The sequence below is a fragment of the Molossus molossus genome, unplaced genomic scaffold, assembly GCF_014108415.1.
Source record: "Molossus molossus isolate mMolMol1 unplaced genomic scaffold, mMolMol1.p scaffold_m16_p_19, whole genome shotgun sequence".
Classification (NCBI taxonomy): domain Eukaryota; kingdom Metazoa; phylum Chordata; class Mammalia; order Chiroptera; family Molossidae; genus Molossus; species Molossus molossus.
Genome location: NW_023425354.1, coordinates 11,220,684 through 11,247,036, shown reverse-complemented (window position 1 = coordinate 11,247,036; position 26,353 = coordinate 11,220,684). Strand labels below are relative to the sequence as shown.

The following is a 26,353-nucleotide window of genomic DNA, read 5'->3' as shown; positions in this document are numbered from 1 at the left end:
ACAGGATACTTCTAAGTTAGGGACGGTGTGAAGAATCCATATGGGCCAATTACTGAATTTTAACTGGTGTTTGTGGTCTGCAATGTCTAGGGGGCATGGGAGAGTAACGTGGTCACATGTTTAACTGGATGCTTCCGAAAACAAGCCTGGGGAGTTAGGCTGGGCTTATCCATTGTAAATGCTCGATGACATCTACTGCGGTGGAGGGGACAGTAAGTGGAGAGGCTGTTCAAATGCTCTCTTGCAGCCGTAATATCCCCAAGTGCGGTTCCTGGTGTCCTCGGTCACCAGCATGCTAAGTGTTGGCCCCATGAAGGGCACGCACCATAGAAGCAAACACATCTGCGCCTGTATGAGGACACCATGCGGGGACAGACAGGGAGACGGAGGGGGCGTGGCGGCAACAGAACCAACAGCACCACACGCCAGGTCACAGCTGACTTCTGCCCTCTTCTGGAAGACGTCGCCGTTTCACAGCGGTTATTAAACATTCAAGTGTGGCCCAGGGCGGAGGGAAAACCGTCAAAGCTGCTGCTGGGAGGCAGGGAAGAGCCCCGGGAGCTCCCACCTCCAGCTCGGCTGTTCCGAACTTTAATTTCATCTTTATTTCTCTGCTTTGTCGCTTTCTGGAGCTTAATCAGAGTAACCAGGGTTACAGGATCTGGGCTGGGATTCAAGACATGGTTCCCTCTTCCTAGCACATTGCTCCTCTCTCCTTGGTGCCACTTAGACACTGCGGGGAGCAGGGGGCAGCCGGGCCAGCTGCGCTGGGCTGACACACGGGGGCCGTGCCCGGCTCTGCGGCCCCACATCCGAGACTGCGCGGCCGCACTGAGGGTCTCCGGTCCAGGAGCACGAGGAGCACCTCCCACCAGATGGTAAAGGGAGACAGAAAACAGAAAGACAATTTCTGGGCAATGGGAAAGGGAAAACAGTAATAACCACAACAGTAACAATCGCAGTTACTGATTATTGAGTCATATCTTTGAACGGACAGCAGCTGAGCGGTGGCAAGTCTATCTTTGGGAATGCGGCGCTGGGGGCCACCTCAGCGTTTATATTCCCTGCAGGCCGCGCGGAAGCACCACACCGGGGCCTTGGCCCCCCCAGCAGCTGATCAGTGCTCTGGAATAGTCTTTGTTCTCTGTGAGGTTCTACCATAGGACAGGGCTCAGCAGTCTTTATCCTTAAAGGGCCAGACTGTCCCCTAGGCTCTGCATGTGTCTCACCACTACTCAGCTCTGCCTCCGTGGCACGAACACAGCCGTCGATGACATAGTGGCAGAGCATGGCTGTGTCCCAAGAAAACAATGACTCCGATATTTGCATTTCATCTAATTTTCACATGCCATGAAATATGATTTTTTATTACTTTTTAAACCTTTCTTAGAGCTCCCGGGCTGTACAAAACAGGCCAGATTGCCAGACCCTGCTGCGTGCGTTGGAAAAGAACACGCACTTTCACAAGATCGCGTCTCCGATGTCCCAGCGCGATGCCTGGCAGCTGGCGAGCTGGCCTGTTCGCGAGCCAGCGCGGAGAGTTATTGGATTGTTTTTGTGTCTCGGAGTCCTAGCACATTGCCTGGCATGGAGAACACCTCTGATATCAATGTTTGCTGAATTAAACGGAATTAATGCCAACTCTCTAAGTAGGGCACATCACAGGGAGGGGAACGCTCCAAATTTACCCGTGGCACAAGGCTGAGAGGCTGTCCCCAGTCACCTCTGCGTGGCCGAGAGGACCGGGGCTGAGCCGGCCTTCCCCGCGGGAGTCACGCTGACCTGGCTGAGCACTGGGCAAGGCAGCCCTGGCGAGCACGCTGTGTGCTGGGCCCTTACCACCGTCTGGAAGCAAGAGTGCAGCTGCGTCAGGAACGGGGGCTTGTCCAACAGGGCCAGGACTCGCTTCTCCACCATGGTGCACTCCACGTCGTCGTCTTGGATCACCACGTCCTTCTTTAGGATTTTGATGGCGTAGAGTTCTTCCGTTCCCTTCCTGTCGGCCAGCATCACCTGCGAGCAGAGGACGGGCAACCTGAAAACGCCCAGGCTTTCGTCGGGCGCTGGGGGTGGGGAGGAGCCAGGTCGGCGACAGTTCAGACGGCGCGTGCGAATATGGAAATGTGTGATAGAAAAATACTCATAAGGTTCCCCTTTATGTGCAGACTATGAAATATGGCAGGTCACAGCAAATTCGATTCCTCCTGCACCGTCACTGTTAAGGCGGCAAGACTTGCACACTGTCGGCTGTTGCCACACGATGGCGCTGTATCGGCCGGGAACAGGGAGAGGCAACATTATCAGCATTAGGGTTGAAGTCTGCCATTTGTCAGGAGCATCCTTAGGGCAAAAATGTGAAGGACCTTTATAAACTTCTCATGATTCGGGAACCAAGACAAACAAACAGGCAGGACAGAAATCGGCTCCTGGGTTTCTGGTGAGATTTGGGGCCAGAAGAGCCCACTGCAGATATACAGGCTGAAGAAACCCAGTTCAGCATCTCACAATGACTGCATTTGCTTACTGCAAGTCAACGTTTAAGTTTTGGGTGTGAAAAGTGTCCACTCAGCCCACACCGCGGAGCACGCACTGTTCCGAACACTGAAATGGTGATGCTGTGACCCCGCGGGAACTTTTTGGATGCAGCTGTTTCTAATGAAAGGAAGTGGGAAGCATGTGAGAAAGAGGCACAGAGAACAGGGAAACCCGACAGGCTGCCCTGGACACTTCAGGAAGAACAGGAGGATCCCAGCGTGCCGTGCAAAGGCCCGGCCACCGCACAGGCCACTGCCCTCTTACCTTCCCAAAACTCCCCTTCCCCAGCACCATGAGGAAGTTGAAGTCGGTGAGTTTCACTCTGTCCAGGTTGTTGGAAAGTCTCCTCTCTTCCGAAGGACCGAAGGCTCTGTTACCAGCGGGGCCAAGCTTGGCTTTCTGAACAACAAGCACACAGGTGGCAACAGTCAGTCATTTGTTCCCCCTCCAGGAGAAAGATGGATGGAAAACATTGTAAGTAAGCTTGTGCCAGCTGGGAGCTGGGAGGTGGGATGGGGCCAGGAAAGGAGCGTGAGGATGACGCATCTATTCATACAGTGGCTCTGCCCATCCGCAGGGCAGCATTTGCAAAGTACCAAAGAAACTGCCCTTTCCTACGAAGAAACAACTCTTCAGGAGTTCATCAAGAGTCGGATGGCGGGACCTGCCACAGGCAGGCTGCTTCTCATGATGGATGTGGAAGTGAACTGCTTGGGGAAGCCGGGGCTTTGCAACAGTTAACACAACACAAAAACAAACTGTGCACTGATGTTTTTCTCATTTGTAGATTTTCCAATTTAAGGTTAATCTGCAGAAAGGAAACCTGTACCCGTGTAGAAAGGGAGAAGAGTGTCCTCTGGAGAGGAACTGCCTAAGTGGCGATCTGTAGGGGTGATTTACTGCTTCTCTAAACGGCACGGTGAGAACAGTGTTTTTGTTTATTTTTTTCCTGATGTTAAGAGTTGAACTCAGGGGCTACGCCTGAGAACCTGGTTTCACAGGAGACACTCACTGCCCCTTGAGCCCAAAGAACACATGGTGGGTGACGTGTGAATCACCAAAAGGAGGTTTTACAAATGACACTCCTGCCACCCAAAGGCTCTGGGGAGACCATGCTCTCGTCACTCTCATGGGGCTCAGTCTCATGTCAAAGGTGAAAAGCAAGAGGACACAGCAGAAAAGGAGAGGTAGGTGGGATCACAGGGGACCGTCTCAACTGTCGGCCCAGGAGTCCTGAGAGAGGGGAGAAGCTACCCCCAGAGTCTGCACTTGAAACTGCCCGACTGACAGCAAGGGAGCCCGTTGCTGGACGTGTCAGCAGCCCACAAGGCCAGGGTCCTGGGGGCTGGCTGATCCCCTGCAGCCACATCCCTGAGCCGCAGGGCTCAGACGCGTGCTTTGGACGCATTCTCAGTGAGAGGGTGCACCCCCACTGCGGCAGACACCACCAAGGGCAGCTCTGCTTCGGGGCAGGTGCCGGGACAGCCCTCAGACCAACGTGGTTACCAAGAACATGGCGTAGGAGGGACAGGCGGCATTCTTGGGCTTTAGGAGACGACCGCCGCACTGGCGACATCAGCTCTTGGCTCTCGGGGGGAACGAGGAGCTGCTCTGTGCCAGGCTCCACTGAGGATGCTCTGAGGCCGGATCCGCCGTCTCTGGATCCCCAGCCCTAACACCGCGCTTGGCACGGGGGACGCACTCGATATTTTGGTTGAATGGATAAAGGAACGAAGCCAGGTTGCACTCCTCAGATGCCATGCGGTGAGGCGATGCTTTTCTCTGATGGAAATACCTGGTCTGTCTAAGGACAAACCTCGTGGTGTGAGCGCGTGCTCGGATGGACTGAGCAACCCGAGACATTAAAACACAGGGCAACGATGGCCCCAACTTTTCTTCTTCAAGGACGGAAGTATTAAATACAGTTTACTCTAGCCCTGGCCGGTTTGGCTCAGCGGTTAGAGCGTTGGCCCACGAACCAGAGAGACCCGGGTTCGGTTCCCGCCAAGGGCACGTACCTCAGTTGTGGTTTGTCCCCAGCCTGGGTTGGGGTCAGGTGGGTGGCAGCCAGTCGATGTGTCTCTCTCTCTCTTCCTTCCTCTCTCCCTCCCGCTCTATCTGAAGATAAATGCAAAAATGTCCTCGGGTGAGGATTAAAAATAAATAAATTAATTAAATAAAAAAGTAAATACAGTTGTACTCTACCCCTATGGGCAGTGCACAGTAGGAAACATGGGGACTCGGGCCACCGGGAACACTGATGCTCTGTAGACACAAAATCTGAGCTGCAATGACACACACACTGGCCTCCCCTCTGACAGAGGATGGAAGGAATTTTAAGACAGACTTGCAAGAAAAAGCCAGGACTCGGTTCCATCACAGTCACCCTCACCCTCAGGGCCAGCGCCGTCCTCCAAGCAGCGGCCCCAGGAACGACCCCAAGTTGAGAAATTTTCTGGTTTGTACCTAACTTTAAGTGACTAATCGGGAGGTTCAAGTTTGAGATGAGAATGCCGACTAAGCCCCTCGACTATGCGCTTCTGATTCACACAGAGAAAATGTAACCAGAGAGAAGCCCAGAGAGATGACTCTGCTGTCAGGAATTCCACAGCAACATCTGGAAAGACCCGAACACGAGGGACTAATGGCTCTGGGGCGCTTGAAGCAGCTGCAGGGCGTTTTCACCCATGAAGTTGACTGTGGTCCTGACAGATGTTCCCGACGCGTGGGCCTTCCGCAACCGTCGCGGCGCCTTCCACACCTCAGCGCCCAGGCCATGAAGGAGAAAGCTGGGCTGGGGTGGGCGGCGGCCCCAGAATGCTTCACGGGTTACCTCCGTTCCACTAGAACTGCCCATCTACCTATTCCGAGAACGCATCTTCAGCAACACTGTATCCCCTCGCCCGACAGAAAACATGGCTTTGAAGAAGATATGTATCCAAGATGTTTGCAGAGGGTAGAGAGATGGACCCGAAATAGCAGCTTCCTTCTGCTTTTAAGATTCCGAGGGTAGACAGCCAACAGTAAACCGGCCACCGCAGCCAATGAATACTGTGGGTTTCTTATAAACTCCCCCCACCCCAATGACAATGCTCTGAACAACCCCGACAATATAACACGGACGGTTGTGTTGTCGGTGCCGCTCCATGGGTAACAGAAATAGCTATGCCATAAATAACCGAGGACATCAGCAACAACCGAGGACATCAGCACAGCACCTTACATCTAAGGTAACTCCGTATCCACCTGCCTCCACCGCAATGTTACTTTAGAGAAATCGCGTGGTTTCTGGAGAGAAACCACAAAGGAACTGGGAGGTGTTTCAGTGATTCCGTTAACGAAGTACAGCCTGTGTATTTCTAACGAGCCATGAGTCATGACATCTATTACCTCCTACTCAGTAACTGGGCAACAGGTCAAGATGATGCTACTTAATGGCCATCCCAGCCTCCCGGGGAGCACAGCCGAGGTAAAATAAAATGCCTGCTGTTCTCCGGCTCATTTTTCATCTTCTGGAACATGCCAAGCATGCTTACTGCCAGAGGGTCTTCGCACTTTCTGCTTCCCCTGACCGATACAGGACAGGGCGTGTCCCCCCCTCCACTCGGGATGCTTCGAGCATGGCCCTCCCCACCCGCCCTCTTCACACGACACCCCGTCCTCCCGTTCCCGAGGTGTGCACCCCCACGCTCTCCTCACTGCCTACTGCATGTTTCTCTCTCCCTCCACCGGAGGACCTCGGCTGTTCTGTTCACTGATGTATCTCCAGCATCCAGGAGAGCGCCTGGGGCCTGCTGGCCCTCACATACTTACAGAACGAAGAGGTGAATGTGTACATGGGAGGGCAATTCCTTTTCATGTAAAACATTTTAAAAGGCAGAATGATTGCCTTGTAATTTCTACCTTGATGCTGCTTCTTGGCATAAAAGTAATCCTTATTCATGTTAGGGAATCTAACAGGCATGGATGAGGACAAAGAGAAGACAACTGAAAATACCCATAATTTTATCACCCAGAGATAATCACTGTTAACATTTTGGCGGATCTTCTAATTGTTTTCCACGTTTCCTTCTTTGACATATAATTACACTGTTTGCAGCCTGCGTTTCTCCTTCAGAGGACGTGAGCTCTTATGTTACGCACTCCTGTGCACCACACGATCTCAGTGACTGCACCATGTCCCCACGTGTGGCTCCCTGTTGATGTAACCACTCCCCTCCCGCTGGACAGCCGGGTTGTTCCCGTTTTCAGTCACGTGCAAATGAATGCTTTCGCCGACCACTCCCCACGCACAGCCCTGATCTCCCCAGGACAGAATCCTGACGTGGTGTTTCCGGGGCAAGGGGCGTAGGTGTTGCCAAGACTGGCGGATGAGGCCAGACATTTTATTTTGAACGTGCAAAGTCAAAGAGGGAAACCGAGTCAGCCTCCTTCCCGAAGGCAGGGTCTTGGTTTCTTTTAGGTCTCGTATCTAGTTTCAGAATCATTCCTACTAGTACGTCCTTTTCAGATTTGGCGATGCTATCTGCAACCCGCACCTGGAGGCACGGGGCCACCCGTGTTCCCTTCTGGAGTGGGGTTCACAGGCGAACAGCATGTCACAGGTGTGCACCCCTCATTCTCCCAATGGCAGGGGGTCCTCAGAACCAGATTGTCAGCCACAAAAGGCTCCCTGGGAAGGTCTGACCTGCCTTTGGTACAGGTGGAGACACTGAGGCCTAGAGAACCAACTCCAGTACCTGCCACTGGACTGCGTCATGGCACTGCTGGGCAGGAAGACGAGAATGCTACTTCCTCCCTAGCGGTCCCTGACGCAGGACCCTGCATCACCCCGTGGACTAGAGGGTCATGCCCCTGTGCTAAGAGCCGCTCCATCTTTTTTTGGTTAATCCTCACCAGAGGATATTTTTTCCAATGACTTTTAGAAAGAGTGGGAGGGAGGGAGAGGGTGGAGAGAGAAGGAGAGAGAGGGAGAGAGGGAGGGAGAGTGGGGGAGAGAGAGAGAGAAAGACATAGATGTGAGAGAGATGCATCGATTACTTGCCCCCCGAATGCACCACAACCAGGGCTGGGGATGAACCTGCAACCCAGGCACGTTCCCTTGACCAGGAATCAAACCCACGACTCTTTGGTGTGTCAGCTCGACACTCTCAAGACTACACCACAGCAGCCAGGGCTGGGATGTAATCTTTAACCGACAGCACAGGGCGAGGGAGCTTTTTGTATCTGAAAGGAAGCTGAAGATAAGCGGAGACCACCCACTTCGCAGATGAGGAGACTGAGGCCAGGGGTGCTAGGTGATGAGTCTAAATCAATCTTCCTCCGGAACCTGCTTCTTGAAATTCAGTGCTCATTCCCCTCTATAAAAAACAGGCACACGTAAAGGGACAGATAATAAATATTTGGGGTTTTGCAAGCCAGGTACTGTCCCTGTTGCAACTGCCCAGTTCTGCTGGTGTGGTGTGAAAGCGACATGAACGGATGAGTGAATGAGCGTGGCTGTGTTCCCATAAAACCTTAAATCACAGAAACAGGCAGCAGCCAGAATTTGGCCAGTGGGCTCCGATGTGCCTCCCCCGCCTAGCTCATGTAGGTTCTCAAATTATTCACCCTCATTTGCAGTTCGATTAAAAGGAAACATCTGTATCTCACTGCTAAGTTAGAACGGCAACAATTAAGACCCTCATGTGCCCCTGAATTAAACCACCACTCAGTCTGTTCCGTGAGGCCGGCCATGCTGATGAGCGCTGGAAAGAGCGGCCTCGTAGCCGGACAACACGGGAGCCCAGGCCTCACGCTCCTTAATGAGGAACGGTTCTATGGACACGTCCACTTAACGCTGTGGCCACTGCTGACACAAATGCAAAGGAAGCTTGCGGACCTCTGTTGTCATGGCAACTGAGCCACACTCGAAGGAGAAAGATGGGACCTGAGGCCCATCAGCACTTTGCTCCACGTGGAAAACAGAGCGCGTGGTCCCTCTTGGACTGAGGATTGTCCACCTCGACTCTGCTGCTGCATTGTTTTCCTTCAACCACCGTCCAGAGCTGTCTGGCGAGCGCTGACACACGTCTCAGGCCGGCTCACTGTCATTACGGGGCCATACGACTTGTCTCACCTGCTACACGGGTCCTGGGAGGCTGCTGCCCTTAGTTCTGCCCCGTTGCTAAGAGTTCAGTTAGAGAGTTTCTGAACCCTACGTATATCCTTTCTCTGCTAGGAATGCGCTCCCCCTTGGAATTATCACGGCACCGGCTGCGGCAGAGCCAGAACTCACAGATGCCACGGGAGTAGACAGGTTCCCTGACAGCCAGCAACCCTGCTCAGAAGCTGGCGTTCTCTGCACTACGGAGCGGAGTAGATAGGAATGTGCTGGGGCTTGTGTGGGCCGAACAGACTGCAGGAGTCACCAAACCCGGAGAAACCCTGGACGGCACGCCTTCTCAGCATCCTGCTGAGTCTCGGGAACCTCGGAGCCACTGGGGGCACGGAGGGACCCCATCTTCACATCCATCAAAAAGCAGAGCTGCAGGCACGAGGTCACTGCTCTCTGGTGTGCAGGCTTCCACGGGCTCTTCTATTCGTAAATCTTTACTGCCCTCTGGTGGTGTGTGTTTGCTGAACAGATTGCATTTTGAGCGGGATCTTTTAGCAGAACTCCACCTAAGGTTCGGCCCTCTGGCCCACAGACGTCACGTTCCCATAAATGCTGCAAAATGGCACAAGCAAGGCAGAGTCTACTTCCCAGCCAGGCCTTCGCAGATGATGGCTCAGCTCTGTCCTGTGATGCCCAGGGGGTGTGGACTGATGCCAGCCGTGTGTTTTAGGATCTCCAGGTGCCTGCTTTCTAGAAAACCACCTCCCAACCAGACACATCTCTGTCTCTTCAATCTGGCCTTTGACTGGGCCGGGCTCTGCAAGTCACAGATATAAGCAGTGGGGAAAGGGAGGGGGCAGGACTCCCAGGGGCCCTGGGTGGTCTGAGAGAGTCACAGGGGGTTTATCTTAAAGGCAGAATCACACAGCAATTTAAGAAATAAGAAGAATTGATGATAGTCACATGAGGGCAGAATTCAATAAAAAAGACACACTGGGGAGATTCAATTAGAGCTAAATGACCACAGAATGGCATCTCCTGAATTAAAAAAAAAAAAAAAAAAAAAAAAAAGCGGTAACTGGCAATAAAGCCCAGATCCCTGGGAAAGTTCTAGACGCTTCTCTCCATCTCTCTGCAGGTGCGGCGGGAAAGGTGGGCAGAGGTGGGCACCTAGCCAGAGGCCCCGACCTTCATCTGCATGGAGGTAGACACGGATAAAGAGGCTCCTTTCTCCCAAACGCTGACTATGTTTGTTCAATTACTCAATTTACGGTTTTGTGAGTGTCTCTAAGTGACAGCCGCAAGGCATTCTGAAAGCAGGGTGATGCCAATTAAATTCAGCATCATCAAAATTTACATAACGGTCGATTCCATCCTATCTTCACTGAGTGTTTACCAGCCACACCCGTTTTTAAGAACGAGGGACCCGATTCTAGTTCAATGGGACACCGGCTTCCACGGCTGGCGGCAGCTGCGCGGTTCCAGGCTGTCCCTGGGCCCAGGCAGTCAGCTGACAGGGAGGCTGGGCTGTGGGGGGCGTGGGGGCAACTTCTGAAGAGCACAGGAGTCAGCGTCTACTAGACGGGCCGGGACACCAACTACGGTATCGTGTCCTCATCTGTAAAATGGACTACAACTCCCCGCCCCGCCTGGGGGAGCTTTTCCTTCCTGCAGTGACAGTAGCTGCTGCTGGGCTGGGCGCCAGAAGAGAGATCTCTCCTCGGGGAAGTGGGCACAGAACATATGAGCCCAGGGGTCCGCGGTGTTTGCTGTAACCGATGGTCTCCAGCGTTGGGGAGCACCTCTTTGGGGGGGTGAGAGGGGAGAGATTTGAAGGGGTGGAGGACAGGATGTTCCCTGACTTGGAAGTGGATGGGGGGATGTCAACAGGCGAAGAAAAAGCCAGTGAAATGTAAAATAATCCAATCACTGTGCCCCCACAGGTACCCACAAGCTGCTGGGGCCTGGGGGCGTGTGGGTCACAGAAGGAACCCCTGGTAAGAAACGAGGCCACGCCCTGGGCAGTGTGACTCGGCTGGGCGGCATCCCGTGCTCCGAAGGTCACCAGGCAGGGCACGTGCCCAGGATGTGGGCTCGCGCCCTGGTGGGGACGTGCAGGAGGCGGCCGATCGATGATTTGCTCTCCTGTCGATGTTTCTCTCTCTCCCTTTCTGTCTCTAAAATAAGGATGTTAAACGAGAGAGAGAGAGAAATGAGGCCACGGCTGCGCCTCTTTCCCCGAAGCTGTCAGTTCTGTGCCGGTCTGTCTGCCCCGAAGGCCAACGGCAAGAGGCACAGACACGGCCCTCCCTGCACGCTTCTCTCCTCTGTCCCCAGCGGGAGTGTCCCTGGGGCCCAGCAGCGGGCTGACTACTGACAACTCTGTTTTCAGAAAAAGCCACAGGTGAAGACGAGTCCGCGAGCAAGCGAGCGATGCCGCCGGGGGAGCTGGGGTTCAAACCCAGGCGGCTGACGTGTCACTGTGCCGTTTCCTTGCGGTGACAAGGTGACAGCCCTGTTGCCCAGCAGGCGGGGTGAGGACAGTCCTCTGAAGAGGGGGAGCCTCTCACTGAAGTCGGGCAAAGCCAGGAGGGGCCCCAGGGCCGCGAAGGCCTTGCCCTGCCCCTTCCCCTCGTCCGCTCCTCTCCCGGCCCCATTCCAGCCACGCCGAGTTCGGCACGGGCACAGGCTCCCCTACATGGGGAGCACAGCCAGCCTGCAGTACGGACATTCTCGCCCTGGAAGAGCAAAGTGTCTAACGCGAGAACAAAGACAAAATCCCGTTGCTCAGGATGTCACCCACACAGGGAACAGGCGTCTGGGTCACAGACGGGATCCGAGGACCCAAGGCAAGTCTGTCTCATCGGGCAGAGGTGTCCTCTGAGCAGGGCGTAAGTGATGGGAATTTATTTGTGTTTAAGGGGGAACTGTCTCCACGTCCTGGAATCCTTACCACACGCTGCAAGACCTGTGAGACCTCAAAGAACATGGTTTTCTTTCCATTTCCCATCACTCTGGGTCCCCAATCTCTTGCGGCCCCTTTGGGGGACACGTCTGCACCGTCAGAGACGAGTTCTGGAGAGGAGAAAGCTGACAAGCAGGACTTACTGGATGTTTTCTTCAGTCCAGGGTCTTCCAAGAGCGTCCTGTGTGGATCCCAGCTTGGGGGGTGCCAGGGCGTTCCCTTGCAATCCTTCACCCACGCATCCAAGAGACTCAGTTCCCACTCGGTGCTAACGTGAGCATGCTGCAGTACCCCAGGGCTGGGTTTAGCCCCTCCCTATGCACCAGGCTGAGGGCACAGCTGGCCCGTGGCCCTGACGGAGCGGAGCTGTCAGCGATGACCACAGACCAGAGTTCTGAAATCACCGACATGCACGCGGCCAGGTTCCAGTGGACAGTCTGGGGACGGGATGGTCGATCAGCTGACGACAGCTCAGTGAGCTGGGAAGGAGTTAAACCACGAGAAGAAATGAAACACGGCGAGTGGCATGAGGCCAGATGGTAAAACGCCAAAACCGCACGAGGGTCTCAGCCCACCTGCCTTCCACGGACCCGCAGACACGTGGGGTGAGGAGACTGTGTGGACGGCATGCCAACATCGATCGGTGCCTACACAAAACTGAAATGAGTCTTAACACGCAGTTAGACGTCTACAGGAACAGGAAGGATAATGTGCTGTCCGTTTGAAGATGCTCTTTCTGCTCATGCCATGCTTTCCATGTAGACTTGAACTTAACTTGAATCGCTCAGAGGAGAGCCCAATTTCCTTGCTAACACCTTCAGTGAACCTAGTCTGAAGCGGGGGAGGACTGATGCATTCTCTGAGTGATCGACACACAGGTGCCGGCCCTCACTGGGGGGCTGTGGCCATGGACAGGGGCAGACAGACGGGGACACAGGAGGCATGAGGATCCAGCTCCCAGGACACGCAGGGCATCCCTAAGCGCGGAGAACACGGCCAGGGGCTCAGGCGTGGGAGCCACAAAAACCAGGGCGGGCGTTTTTGTGGAAGGAAAGGGGGGAGAGGACAGAGTGTTAGAAGAACTGCTTTAAGACGTGGACATGACATCCCTGTGAAAAGACAGGAGAAGGCGAAAAACTGCTAGGTTAGCAGGGAAAATGCTAATAAATACAGGCACACAATTAGCACCAGGAGAAAAATAAAGCTGGAGTCCTGCACCCCACGGGCTGCTTTGCAAGACAGGCAGAAGGCACCGGAGAGAAAGCTGGCCCAAGACACAGCACGAGGGTCAGGGAGAGGCGGGCACCACTCCCTGGAGGGGTAGAAACAAAGCCTCTCTTGCATGAATGTAAGGAGGTGGGTGTCAATCCACAGGGAGCTGACACCCTTCTCTCCTCCTCCACGTGGCACTCATGTGGCCCCACGTGGCATTCCGCCAAAGCTTCTCCCCATCCGTGTACATTTCTTCAGCTTTTAGCCAGTCCATATGATGGCGTAACGGGGTCTTTGGTTAATCTCGTGGCTGAGGCACTACACAGCTAGTTCCTTGATCGCTGGTTACACACACTGCCATTATTCCATAAAGGAGAGTAAAACCAAACCCACTTACCACGAAAATGATTTGTAACAAAATGCATCTTTTCTCGATGATTTGGAAGGCCCAACATTACTGGTGAGGCAGCTGGGTGACCACGTTCCCGCTGACCGCAGGCTGTGCAGCTAGGTTCTGCTTCTCAGACATACTTCTTTGGGCCTTTCAACTTCTGTCTGCAATAACCCATGGGAGCTTGACAACTTCACGTTCTCAAGGACAGATGTGAAAAAGTAGGTGGAACCCATCTCAACAGAGTTCCACACTAGCAGGCCTGGGATTAATCTTACAAATGCATGCAGCCTGTGAGTCAGCTTCTGGGAGAAAAATCCGACACAGAGGCTGCTTTTCTGAACCCAAATTCCACAGCCTTCAAGGGTCACAACATCCTGGGAGCCCGAACAGAGAGAATATCAGAGACACACACATTATGCTTCGTCCTCGGAAGGCTTGGTCTACTAAGCTGGTCACTGGTCAAATCGTGAATTTTACATCTCTTTGAACAGGTGAGGATAGATGATCTCCCATTCCATCTTATAATTATGGTCCTTTAAATCTGCAATCACAGGTCTATTTATAACTGTTCTCAAAATAGGCCATTTTATTCCAACCCCAAAGCCCTATTTTAGTGTACGAGAACTTAATCCACGTCAAGAAGGGAACTAACAATAGCGACGAAAACATCCTTACTGGGATCCGGGTGTTGGAAAGAACCTTAGAGGAATTTCATCTGGCCTTTCTCCTGCACCTTTCTGAGAGAACTGCCCCATCTTTGACTATCTCCAGGTACAGAAGGCTCTGGGCTGGTGGAGATGCCCTGAGACACGCATGGGGCGGCTTTGGAAGGGTCCTACCTCCAAGTTCCTCCAGAAGGTCGTCGGCGGCAGCAGGGAGACAAGTCCCCGAGCGGAGGCCTTACCACCGCTGTGCGCCGGGAAGTTATTTTTTGACTCGAACGGACCGAGAAAGAACTCGAAGTTGTTCCAAGCTCGGATGCGACAAATCAACCAAAATTTCCTTTTGAAAACACATTCAAAAGCAAGGCTCATGAAGGGAATCGGCCAGACTCCCCCAGCCCCGCTCCACACATGGGCACGGGCTCGGACGCACCCTGGACCGCACGCCGGGTGTCGGGGTGCCGGGGTGGGAGATGAGGAAGCGAGGTACCTCTGCTCAGGGGCTGGCAGGCGCCGGCTGCAGGTGCTGCCTGGTAACCGCCTGGTTTTCACGAAGTGCGGGAGACACAGCAGCCCCGAGCTCAGCGATTCCTGGGCAGTGATGCTCTGTGAGCCCCCGGCTGGCCAGAGAGGCTGGGGAGAGCCGGGATCACGTGTCCATCCAGGCCACAGTCTTAAAGGGCAGAGACACCTCATCCATGAAGATGAACAAAAACAAAAACCATCAACAAAAGCAAAATAAGACACCCAGGAGCACTCCAGCCACAGGTGCCTGGGCCTCACTTTGGGAGCCGCCGTTCTGAGTTCCTCGCGGCCCCCGTGGCCCCTCAGACCAGCCACGGTCTTCTGCGCAGTGAGGCGGCATCAATGTCTCGAGAGCTGGAGATGCCAGTACTGGACAGAGAACTGCCTGGTGGCCTGAGCCCGATACCTGCCCATCTTGTTGGCCACTGGGTATGGGCTAAGGACAGAGTTCAGCTTCCCCTCCCCGGCGCAGGTCAGGAGTACCACCCAGAGTGGAGAGACAGTCAAAGGTCTCACATCTAGACAACTCAGCGACTTTCTAAAGAACAGGTTCATGTCTTAACTCTTTACCCCCAGGGACTGTGCTGGACGCAGAGTCGATGCAACACTCACCTGCTGGGAATTTCCAGACCCGCCCATTTCCGTCACCACACGAAGTCAGGAAAGGAGCTGGTCCATCTCCAAGAAGGACCCAATTCCTCATCTATGGCTTTGCCTAACTGCTAAAGGGACATGGGCCATGAGGGGAGGAAGACTCTCCAGGCTGCACGGGGGCCTCTGCCCTGGATGGCCTGTCACCTTCCCAGACACGTGGGCTCAGACATCCTCTCTGGGACGTCCAGGAGAGCTGCGGGAAGGTGGCTTCCTCCTGGGGCCTGGTGTTTGGATTTCGAAGCATCCAGAGCAGGACCCAGGTGCTTACCCCGCACACAGGGAGACGACGGACCTCACAGGTGTGTCCAGCGAGCAGTCCTTAGTTTGCAGTGAGATTTCAGACCAGGTGAAAAGGCTTGAGATGCATGTACAGGGGTGGCTGGGATTCGAAAGGTGTAGGACGGACAGAAGTGGGGGAGAAGGGGGTTCTTTCCAAGGGAACATAAGCAGGTGCTGAGATGCATGGAAGACCACGTGTAAGCATGGAGGGCACCGCGGTGCCCCAGGGAGGGGGCCGGGCACAGCCAATGAGGGCGGTGTCACCCCGCGCAGAGGTCTGGTCCTGCTACTGACTAGCTTGCCTATAGCCCTCCTGTGCTTTGTCTCCCCATCAACAGAGATGATGTTAAACACCCCTCCCAGTTCTAACATCCTACTGTTCCATTATTCCAGAGGTCAGTACACTTGTTTCTGTGAAGGACCAGATGGCACCCGGTAGGTTTCGAGGGCCATCCTGTTTTTAGAGCAACCACTCAACTCCGCCGCTGTACCATGGAAGTGGCCAACGAGTGGCTCAATCACCGTGTCTGTGTTGATGAAGCTGTTTACGGACACTGAAATGTGAATGTCATCTAATTTTCAAGGGTCACACATAGCAGTTCTTTTTTGATTTTTTTCAACCGTTTAAAGATATTAAAACTACTCTTTGCTCGCGAGCCATACACAAGCAGGCGAGAGGGTGTGATCCCGCCCTATTTAGTGTGGCTATGGGCTGGGATGAAGTCTGCACCGCCACCGCCACCGCCGCCGCCACCGGAGGATGGGACTCAGTTTCCTCATTCCTCAGCAGGCCATGCATCCGGCTGACTGGCACCTGTCCGTCTTTAATGGGCAGAGGACTCCCCCGGGGATCTTGTTAGAATACAGATTCTGAACAGGGGACGTCTAGGAGGGGGTCTGAGAGCCTGCACTTTTTTTTTTTTTTTTTAATCCTCACCGGAGGATATTTTTCCATTTATTTTCAGACAGAGTGGGAGGGAGAGAAACATCTATATGAGCGAGACATACATTGATCGGTTGCCTCCCGCATGACCCCCAACCAGGGCCAGGGAGCAAACTGCAATCAAGGTACGTGCCCTGGGCCAGAACTGAACCCGCGACTCTTTGGTCTGTGGGCAGATGCTCTAACCACTGAGCAACAACGGCCAGGGCTGAGAGTCTGCACTTTTAATAGGCTGACGCTACTGGTCCAGAAGCATACTCAGAGCTCTAAGGATCCGGATCCCCAGGGTGACACAAATTCCCTTCTCCAGATACCCAGGGGGCTCAGAGTCTTGGGACTGACCTCTCTGGAGACCCCTAATCCTAATTCTTTATAGGACATGTTCCTTGGGAAAACACAGAAAACAGCAGTATGTGTGGTCCCCCCCGCCCAGGCTTTTCTCTCTCGGAGGACTTTAACTTCTTAGGTGCATGAGAGCCACGACACCCCATGTCAACGCGTAGTTCCGTGTCTGCGTTAGAGCCCACGGGCGTCGGCTTGACCTTCCTTCCTTGGAATTCCCTCCCGACAGAGGGAAGCACCCTTGGTACCTGTAATCCCCCGTGGGCGCCGTGCCCGCTGCTTCTGGCGTGTATTATTAGGCCTGCCCTGCCTCTTCCACCAGCACCCACCCAAAGGCCACCCCGTCGCCGTGAACACAGGCGTTTTAGGTCATTTCAGGAACACATCAGGATGGAACAGACGAGCATGGACAGCTTTTTTGGTTTCTCAACAAAGGCATTTCCATGGGATCAATTACACGGAAAACACGCTGCCCGAGCGCTAATAGAAAGGCGCCCACCCTCCCTTCCGGGCTACTCGGAAACGGCCGTCGCTTTCGGAGGCGCCCTTTGAATTTGCTCAGCTGAGTGGCAGCGTTAACCCTGGCCCACAAGGACGTGATGCTTGTGTAAGAACGACTTCCACCACGAAACCCTGTCCTGTGTCAGTTTAGGATTTTGCTTCCAAGGCCGAACTGAAGTACAAAGATTAAAATCTCTCTTTTGCCCTGGCCAGGGTGGCTCAGTTGGTTGGGCGCCATCCTGTGCTGGTTTGATTTCTGGTCAGGCCCCGGCCTGGGTTCTGGGCTCCATCCCCAGTAGGGGGTGTGCAGGAGGCAGCTGATGGATGTTTCTCGCTCACATGGGTATTTCTCTCTCTTCCTCTCCCTTTATCTCTCTCTAAAAAAATCAATAAAAATCTTTAAAAAAAGAGATGTATGCATTTATTACCAAAAAAAGGCTCTCTCTTTCATTTGATGTGCCTTTTATAGATTCCCCCCACTCCCCAGCATCACAGTTCAGAAAGTAAATAATTAAGCTATTTAGGGACTAAAAAATAAAAAACAGGCAGAACCCATGGAGTTTCTGTTTAGTGTTCAAAAGGTCATTGGAAAGTACTCAGTTTCCATAGTAACAGGAGCAGGCCTGATCAAATCAACAAATAGCTACAATTTTTCTGAGGGTCTCCAACAAACTACTTTTCTCCTCGCCCATCTGGAGAGGAATGTTCCAAATTAGATAAAGTCTTCAAAGATAACGGAGGCTTTAGGAAAATCCAATTTCAATGATAAACAGATGAATGCTTACTTGCTGTCCCCACATAAAACCTAGCAACAGAGTCTCATCTATGTTAATTCAAATGCTTTAACTATAATGGTCATTGGATCATATTCATTTGTTAGTCAGTATTAGGGATAAACTCAAAATGTTTTCAGGGAATAAAAAAAAGGCGATACATATGTGACCTTCAGGCCCCCTGCAGAGTCGACCCACTGGAAGGTGACCTAGATTCTGGACCTCTATCACCAACCCCACAAGCAGCTCATGCTACTGGACCCTGACCATCGATTTCATCTGGGCTTCTTTGGGTTTGGACCTTGACGCAGTTTTGAAGGGTCCCAGCCAGCACATTATTTTGATGTCAGTCACTGATAATCTAGTTTTAGATTCTGACCAACAGATATTCTGTAGAATCTATTCAAACACGTCTTTCCAATAAAATATTTCCAATAAAAGGGGTGACACCACCAAAGCTTAGCATCACCCACTTCCAACAGACAGGTTTCACTTAATGTAGCTCGTGGGCTAGCAGCCCGTAGGTGCACATCTGCAGTAGTCCTGGAGGTGAGCGGCAGTGGGTCTGGAAGGCCAGGCCAGACGAGCTCTCTGCTCACGGCATTCCCACTCACCAGACATCTCAGGAGATGTCCCTGTGACTTCTGGGGTGGCCCCAAGTCTGGTGGCAGATGTGGTCCACACGGCTGAGGGGAAGGATCAACTTACTGGTAAACACAGCACAAACATGCTCAAGTTCACCAGTCTCCGTGGAAATGGACAGACACAGTAAGATTCTCCAGAAATGTTTGGAACAAGGACAAAAGGTGCTCAGAAGATACCTTTTCTTCCAACTGGGAAGTCGAATGTTGCACACATCCCCCTGGGCGTGGCTCACGATGTGAATGGTCTGGATCCAGATTTTATAAAAGATCACAATAGCAACATGGAAACAACAGACTGGACTTCATGGGAAGAGAATCAGTAACAAACTCACCGCCATTTCCGCTGGGAGCTTACAACGGCTGCGACCCTTACACCATGTTCCCTCTTGGAGTGGTTTATACCAAACTCCTTTCGAAGCTCACTTCTGAGTCTTTGGTGAAGACCCCGAACAACTGCGTGAAGTTCAGTGCAGATGACTCCTCGGTGGGAGACGCCTCTCCCGACAGCCACCGAAACCCTCTTTTGTCCAGAGAGTGGCTGATTCACTGCCATGCACTCTAAGTTCCCAACTTGCAACACATTCTGTTCCAGAAATCCACCTAAATTTACATGAGGATCTATTTTCCCACAGAAACAATGTTATAAATGTGGCATGTTCTAAGATGCCTCTATTTCATAACATGGCTGGACTACAGGACACAGACCATGCCCACGTCTTCGAACCTGCTTTCAAAATGAAAATACCAAAACAATGTTGAGAGAAGCTTCAGAAGTTAAAAACAAAAGACCAAAACAAGCACCCTCTCTAACCTACTGTCTGCAATGAAACATATTGATGATGATAATGATGACGATGCTAAGAGCTAACACTTATACATAAGTTTGTTTTTAGGACTCTTCTATTGACTACTTAATTTAACCTTTAAAACACTATCATTAAGTAACGAATGCTCATTACCCCCATTTAGCATGAAGGACATGCACAAGGAGGTCATGTGGTTAATGAATGGCAGGAGCCAGGATTTGCTTCTCGAGTCCATGGGCTGAGACAGGGGTTGGGAAACTGTGGCCCATGAGCCAATCTGGTCTGCTGCCTGTTTTTGTAAATAAAGTTTTATTGGCACACAGCCTCATCCGTTTGTTTACATGTTGTCTGTGCTTGCTTTCGTGCTACAAAGGCAGAGTTGGGGAGCTGCAGCAGAGACCGCCAATTCATAATTACTTACTTTAATCCTTAGGCCTGCAAAGCCTAAAGTATACATTCTGTAACTCTTTACAGAAAATGTACTAAGCAAGGGCTATACCATTCTCCGGTCACCTCTGAGGGAAGGCAGTGGAGGCCCAGAAGTGGGGGGAAGAACGGGCACCCTGATGGGAGGGCCAGGGGAACTGCTGACCAGCGCGGGGGCTTTCACATGCTCGTGTCTCACTCAGCTTCCTGCCTCATTTCCAGGAAGACGTGAAGCAGGGCCCTCAGGGACCCCGCAGACAGGAGGAACTGCTTGCTTCATTTACTTCTGGAACATGACTGAACAAATATGCATTTTATGGTTTTGTTTTTTTTTAATCCTCACCCCAGGACATTTTTGCCTTTATCTTCAGATAAAGCGGGAGAGAGAGAGAGGGCAAGAGACAGAGAGAAACATCGATGTGAAAGGGACACATCGAGTGGCTGCCACCCACACAACCCAACCAGGGCCGGGGACAAACTGCAACCGAGGTACGTGCCCTTAGCGGGAACCGAACCCGGGACTCTCTGGACCGCAGGCCGACGCTCTAACCACTGAGCTAAACTGGTCAGGGCTGCATTTTATGTTTGACTCAAGGACCACCACGGAGCAGGTGAAAGGCCCGCAGACACTCTGTCCGTGACGACTGTGGTCACGGAGCTGCTTTGTCTTTCAGGCAGATGACCTGCTTCCGCGGGCCCTGCGCTGCCCGGCAAGGTCACCCCCAGCCACCCGGGATCTCCCGGCTCCTCCAGCTTCTCCACTGACCACTCTTTCTCCCGGGTTATGATCAGATGAAGACGGGCACAGTGGCAAAGCTACACATGCTCGGGCGTTTTATTACTTTCCTTTCATCAGACTGGATGCCTTTTGATTTCTGGAGAAGGATTTGAAAACCACATTTCGTGAGCTCTGGCTAGAAAACAGAGTTGGGCGTGGAAAGAAGAACCCTAGAAGCCGTATGCTGTACAGTTGCCCTGAGTGAGCCGGTTCCTAAAAGGCCAGCTGTCCCGTCGTGAGCCACTGCTGACTTTTTTTAATATTCTCACTCGAGGATATTTTTCCATTTATCTTCAGATAGAGTGGGAAGGAGGAAGGGAGGGAGAGAGAGAGAGAAACATCAATGTGAGAGACACATCGACTGGCCGCCTCCCACAGGACCCTGACCAGGGCCGGGGACGAACCGCATCCGAGGTACATGACCTTGGCCGGAATCGAACCTGCTACTCTTTGGTCCCTGGGCTGATGCTCTAACCGCTGAGCCAACCCAGCCAGGCCTGCTGACTTTTAAATGAGAAACAATCGTACTCCGCTGAATCAAACTGTTGCCAGAGGCCGAGGAGGTACCTAAGAAAGAGGGGTGGGGGAAGAAAGGAGTGTGATGGAAAGCAGCCCGGATGGCAAGGCTACAGAGGGAAGGAACAAAGACCGTGGGGAGCAAACTATGGCTGGAGACTGAGAGGGCGGGAATGGGGTGGGGTTAAAGAAGTCCCCCAAGTGGCACCCTGATGCCTAATGGCACCCCATGTGGGAAGGCCTGCCGCCCCCCAGAACTGCTCCTGTGCTGACAGGCCCTCCTGCCGGGAACGCTGCTCCCAACCGTCTGGCAGAGGACATACTGCCGCGATCACAGTTATAAGCGATCTGGACATTCCACTTAAAATGAGCACGACAGCCTGGCCGGTGCGGCTCGTGGCCGAGCGCACAGCTCTCCCGGGAGGGAGGACGGGAACCAGCGCCACACGGCCTCTAACCAGCCCCTGGAGAGAAATGCTGCACTTTGGCCTCAAGCCCTCCGGTCTGGTTTTGTTTTTGGAGTTTAGATCTCTGACCTTTATAAAAAGCTGGACTCACTGCCCAGAAAAACAGGAAGCCGTGGAAATGCAGCTCTGAGAGGGGTTAACGCATCTCCGCCAGCAAAGCTGCCCCAGGCATTACCCCGGGGGACGGCATCGGGACGCCCGACACTGTTCCTCTCTCAGATGCGTCCTACACCAGTGACTTCTGACCCTGACTGCCGATGACCTCCACCGTGCCATGCCACTCAGGTCTCTCCCCTGACGGGGGCAGCTGAGTACTGCTGGCACCGCGTCCCCAAACTCTCTGGAAGGATTTGTCGCTCCTGCGGGTGCCGTGACCTTGGGGATGGGGCTCCTGTCCTCGGCTGTGGGCGGAGGGCACAGTAGTCAAAGGAGTGAAGGAAAAGGCAGACAGGGAAGCCGCCCCCACCCCACACTCGCATCTCTGTGTGCCTCTGAACAGTCTAAGGCCTCCCTGGAAAGAACGCGCATCTTTTTTCTCTTTCTCTCCTATGTTCTTTGAAGAGCAGAGACTGCAAGCTGATTCTCACCGGCTGAATCCTACCTGTGTCTAAAGCAACAGATGTGTGTTTGACCTACCCTGAGATCAAGTTTTAATTCGCTGCAAATATTTAAAGAAATCAGCACATGTCGTATAAAACTGTGGCGTTTGGGCCCTGGCCAGTTTGGCTCAGCGGTTAGAGCGTCAGCCTGCAGTCCAGAGAGACCCGGGTTCGGTTCCCCCTAAGGGCATGTACCTTGGTTGCAGTTTGTCCCCGGCCTGGTTGGGTTGTGTGGGTGGCAGCCCCTCGATGTGTACCTTTCACGTCGATGTTTCTCTCTCTCCCTCTGTTTCTCTCTCTCCCTTCTACTCTATCTGAACAAAAAGTGGAAAAATGTCCTCGGGTGGGGATAAAAAAATAAATAAAACTGTGGGGTTTGGGCTTCTCTCGCAAAACTGGCAGCAGCGGACCCTCCTTCGTGCAGGACAGTAACCCACGGGCGTCAGGAAGAAGGGGCTGCCACCTTCAGACTAGCCCTGCACTCGGCAGCTCACCCAGGCCCCACGCTCCCTGTTGTCTGTCATCAGCCCTGGTGAGTTGCCACTTATGTATATTACCTGTGACTCATTTCACCCATTGACGTGCCTGTGGGCATGTAGACTCAGATTCCCCTCACCCCCCTTAAGTATTTGCCCTCAATATTCACTTTAAGCAAACACCAGTGTAACAGAACGCTGTCAACATGTTTACATTCTACCTCCTTTGGAATTCCTTCTCTCTGGATCTGACCCATATGTTTCTTTGGGACAAAATTTTATCTGGGAGAAGGAAACAACAGGAGGAGGAGAAGAGACCGGCATCCCCTTCGTGCCAACATCTCCATCACAGCCCGGGAGCAGGTGCACACCTGTGTGTGTACGTGTGCATTCCTTTAGGGGAGGGGAACTTCAGGGAGTCTGAATACACCCGAGGAAGAGAAAGATGCGAAAAAGAATTGCCAGCTCCACAGACTGAACTGGCTGTTACGTGCATCCCTCCAGAAGCCCAAACACAGGCGGTCCGAGAACCGGAACAAATGAAAAGGTGAGACCCAGAACTTGAGGCAGGTGCTTGGGGAACAGGATGCCCGAGACACGTCGAGAAGTTCGGCGAGTAAAGAGAAGCAGGAGAGGAGAAAAAGAAGCAAAGTGAGGAGGAGAGAGGAAGAACAAAAAGATAAATAAAAAAGGGAAGGAGGAAGACGACAGGTGAACCTGGGACAGAAGGCAAACACGGACACCCGGGGGAAGAAAAGGAAGAGTTGGCCTTTTCCAAAGATGAGCAAAAATTAGGACGCGAGCACAGCAAATCAATCACACCCAAACAAAGCCCCGGTTAGGGCCAAAAGGACCTCGTGCCATTTGGAGGACCACAGCCCTTCCTCCTAACGAGAATCCTGCACTCGGAGCCCGGCCCATCTCCCCATGACGTGCAAGCCAATTTCTCATGCAGGAGTCAACCAGGTCCTTTTCTGGGACATTTTGCTTCCATCCTCTAAATGCTAATAGGCACAGAATGTCAACAGCTTGCAAAGGAAAGTGGCTTAGGCAATATTTATGATTTTACACAAAGAGAAAGATCAACATTTAAGCTGCCTTTTGCCTTACAGCGGCATGACCACAGAGGTCGGGCCCTCCTGAGGGCGCTTTCTCAAGGAAGGGTGTTCCGACCCTCCTGCCGGCGTCCTTACCTCGAATTTCTGCCGGAGTTCTGCGTTTCCTTCTTCATCCCCTTCTGGAATGGGCACGTTGTAGTACTCGCCTTCCTCCTGGTTAAGCAGCTTGTACCTTTCAGAGACAGGACAGAGAAGAGTCAAGGTTCCAGGTTCAGCAACCCTCTCCTTCGGCCTCCGCCCAGCTGTTTCCGAAATGCATCCCACCGGGAGACGACAGCCAGGTAACTGCATGTCCAGTGGTCATGTCAGACTTACACCAGCTGTCCGAATGTCTACATGCTCTCATGTTGAGACTACCCGCCCCTGCTTGACACAGACACCTCGGCCTGGGGCCCTTACCATCCACTGGCTGGCATCTTCATCAGCTCTGAAACGCCGAAGGAAAGGGACCCCATGAAGTCGTTCCTCGTTGTCCGATCCCAGTCCCAGATTTCTATGGACAGTCGTCGGTCTTTGTCTGAAGGTTTTAATTTGCTACAAATGAACACACACATACACACATCATGGTTATCTTGATCATGGCTTACCGGGAGATGCCCCATGCTCATGACTTGAGCTTGAGATTAAAAAGTAAAAAGTAGCAGAGCACGCTCTCTCCGCCCCCTTCCCAGTCCCTGTCCCTGTCTCTCTCTCTTTCCATCTTTCTAAAAAATAAAAAATTAAAAAAAAAAAAGGAAAAAGTATATTCAATTCTCTTCCTGTGATTCCCCACTGCCAATGAAGTACCAACCTCCTGGCAACCAATGCACTAGACTGGAGGTTAGCCAAATATGACCTACAGGCCAAATCTGGCCCACTGCTTGTTTTTGTAAATAAAGTTTTATTGGAACACAGCCATAGCCATTTGTTTACATACTGTCTATGACTGCTTTGACTCTGTATCAGGGGAGTTGTATATCTGTAACAAAGACCGTATGGCCGTGAAGTCTGAAGTATTTACTATCCAACCCTTTGCAGAGCGAAGCTTGCCAGCCTCTGATCTGTATGACTGAGAGCTGCCTTCTTGGTTGTCCACAGATAAACGGCTCCCTGTGTCTACAGAAAGGACCGGCTGTTTCTGCTTTCTCACCCCTGACTTATTCATGTCCTTCCTTCCTCCCATTACTCCTTTTCCTCTCTCCCTTCTACCATCTCTCTCTCTGAAATCCTGTATTTCTTCGAGACCCACTTTAAATGCCACCTCCTCCAAGAAGTCTTCTCTGCTTACAGGTAAAGACGATCTTCCCATTTCAGTGTCTATATTACTCATTTAGTCCACGTTTTAAAAATTATTCAAATTCTTACATCATCCCCTAACCCTCAAAAGACCCCCAAGTTCAGCAAGAGGTGAGACACACCTCATATGTTTTTATATTGTCTGTAATGTAAGAGAACGTTTGTGCAGAGTCGACACTGGCGGTAATTTGGGGCCGGCATCACGTAACTCCTGGTAAGCCAAGTTACTGTCCTCAAACAGGAGTGAGGAACAGCCACCTCCCTGGCAGCCCGTGAAGGTCTCAGGAACGAAGCAATGTTCAGAGACACTGAACAAGCCGCTGCAAGATGTCTAACAACGAGGTGGGCAGTTCTGTGGCGTGTGAGGAGGGCATGTGGTCAAGAAGACAGGATGAAACTTACAACGTGAAGGACTCGTTCCACTGGGGGTTTAGTGTGGAGCGGATGGTCTTGGTTTTTTGTTTGCTTTCGTTCTTGGGATCAGGAATGAGTTTCAGCTTCACGTAAGGGTCTGACAGCCCATTTGGATCCATGGGGATTAGATTTTTTGCATCTTGTACTGTGGAGAGAGGACGGAAGATGAAATGTTACAAAACAGGGGATGGACCCTCATCCAGCAAAGCGTGGGTAGAACAGTGGGTGGACCTTCTCTCAAATCCTACCCCTCCCCACGCAACCCCCAGCCCTGGGAAACGCACGTTCGTGAATCTCTGTTGCTTCAGCTAGAAAAAGGAACGGGCATATTCCTAGTGGCACAGGACTGTGGGAGAATGAACTGAAATTAGGCAGTATGCGCTTTATTCGGTTGGTGGCTTGGAAAATGGAGAAGGAGAAAAGAGATTCCCAAGGGGACTCCCACCACGCCCCAGGCACAGTGTTTCAGACTCATCGCCGCTTCGCACGATTTGGAAATCTTCAGTGAAGTGGGGGGCCCAGGGACTTGGCTGCCGGAGAACCCCCCTGAACCCAGGCACAAGAGTTTCAGTGCAATGCAGAAGGGCTAGTCTCCGAGAGCAGCAACCCCAATATCACAAAAGATTCAAAGTTTGAGCATAAAAATAAAGCTTCCCCACGAAGAATGGAAACAAGCCAAAGGTCTCTTCTCCAACTAAGCATTGGAATGAGAATCAGGTCCTTTTCAAAAGGCGGGAAAAGCCCCACACACTGAACACAGCTGCAGCCCAGCCCAGTGCACGAGGAACCCGGAGCTGTGGAATGACTGGGGGTGTGGCTCTCCCATCTCCGGTCACAGTCCTGACAGCCAGCACTAGGACACACAACCGCTTCAGGCCGATGTCTTCTGAATGGTGACGCATTAAAAGCTCAGTAGCGTTTAAAGATGTGGGCTTCCTACCGACATAGTAGC

General features: G+C 52.5%; 1 protein-coding gene across 2 annotated transcripts in view; it reads right to left on the bottom strand.

Moving 5' to 3' along the window:
- The window catches only part of PRKCA (protein kinase C alpha), a 347,330-nt gene that overhangs the window by 45,109 nt on the left and 275,868 nt on the right, over positions 1–26,353 (bottom strand). For both annotated transcript variants that reach the window (XM_036268037.1, XM_036268038.1), the window contains 5 exons: positions 25,390–25,546; positions 24,112–24,246; positions 23,788–23,884; positions 2,800–2,934; positions 1,840–2,013 (listed from right to left, as the gene is read on the bottom strand). In XM_036268037.1, coding sequence (XP_036123930.1) covers positions 1,840–2,013; positions 2,800–2,934; positions 23,788–23,884; positions 24,112–24,246; positions 25,390–25,546 — 698 coding nt within the window. The remainder of the gene's footprint in view (positions 1–1,839; positions 2,014–2,799; positions 2,935–23,787; positions 23,885–24,111; positions 24,247–25,389; positions 25,547–26,353) is intronic.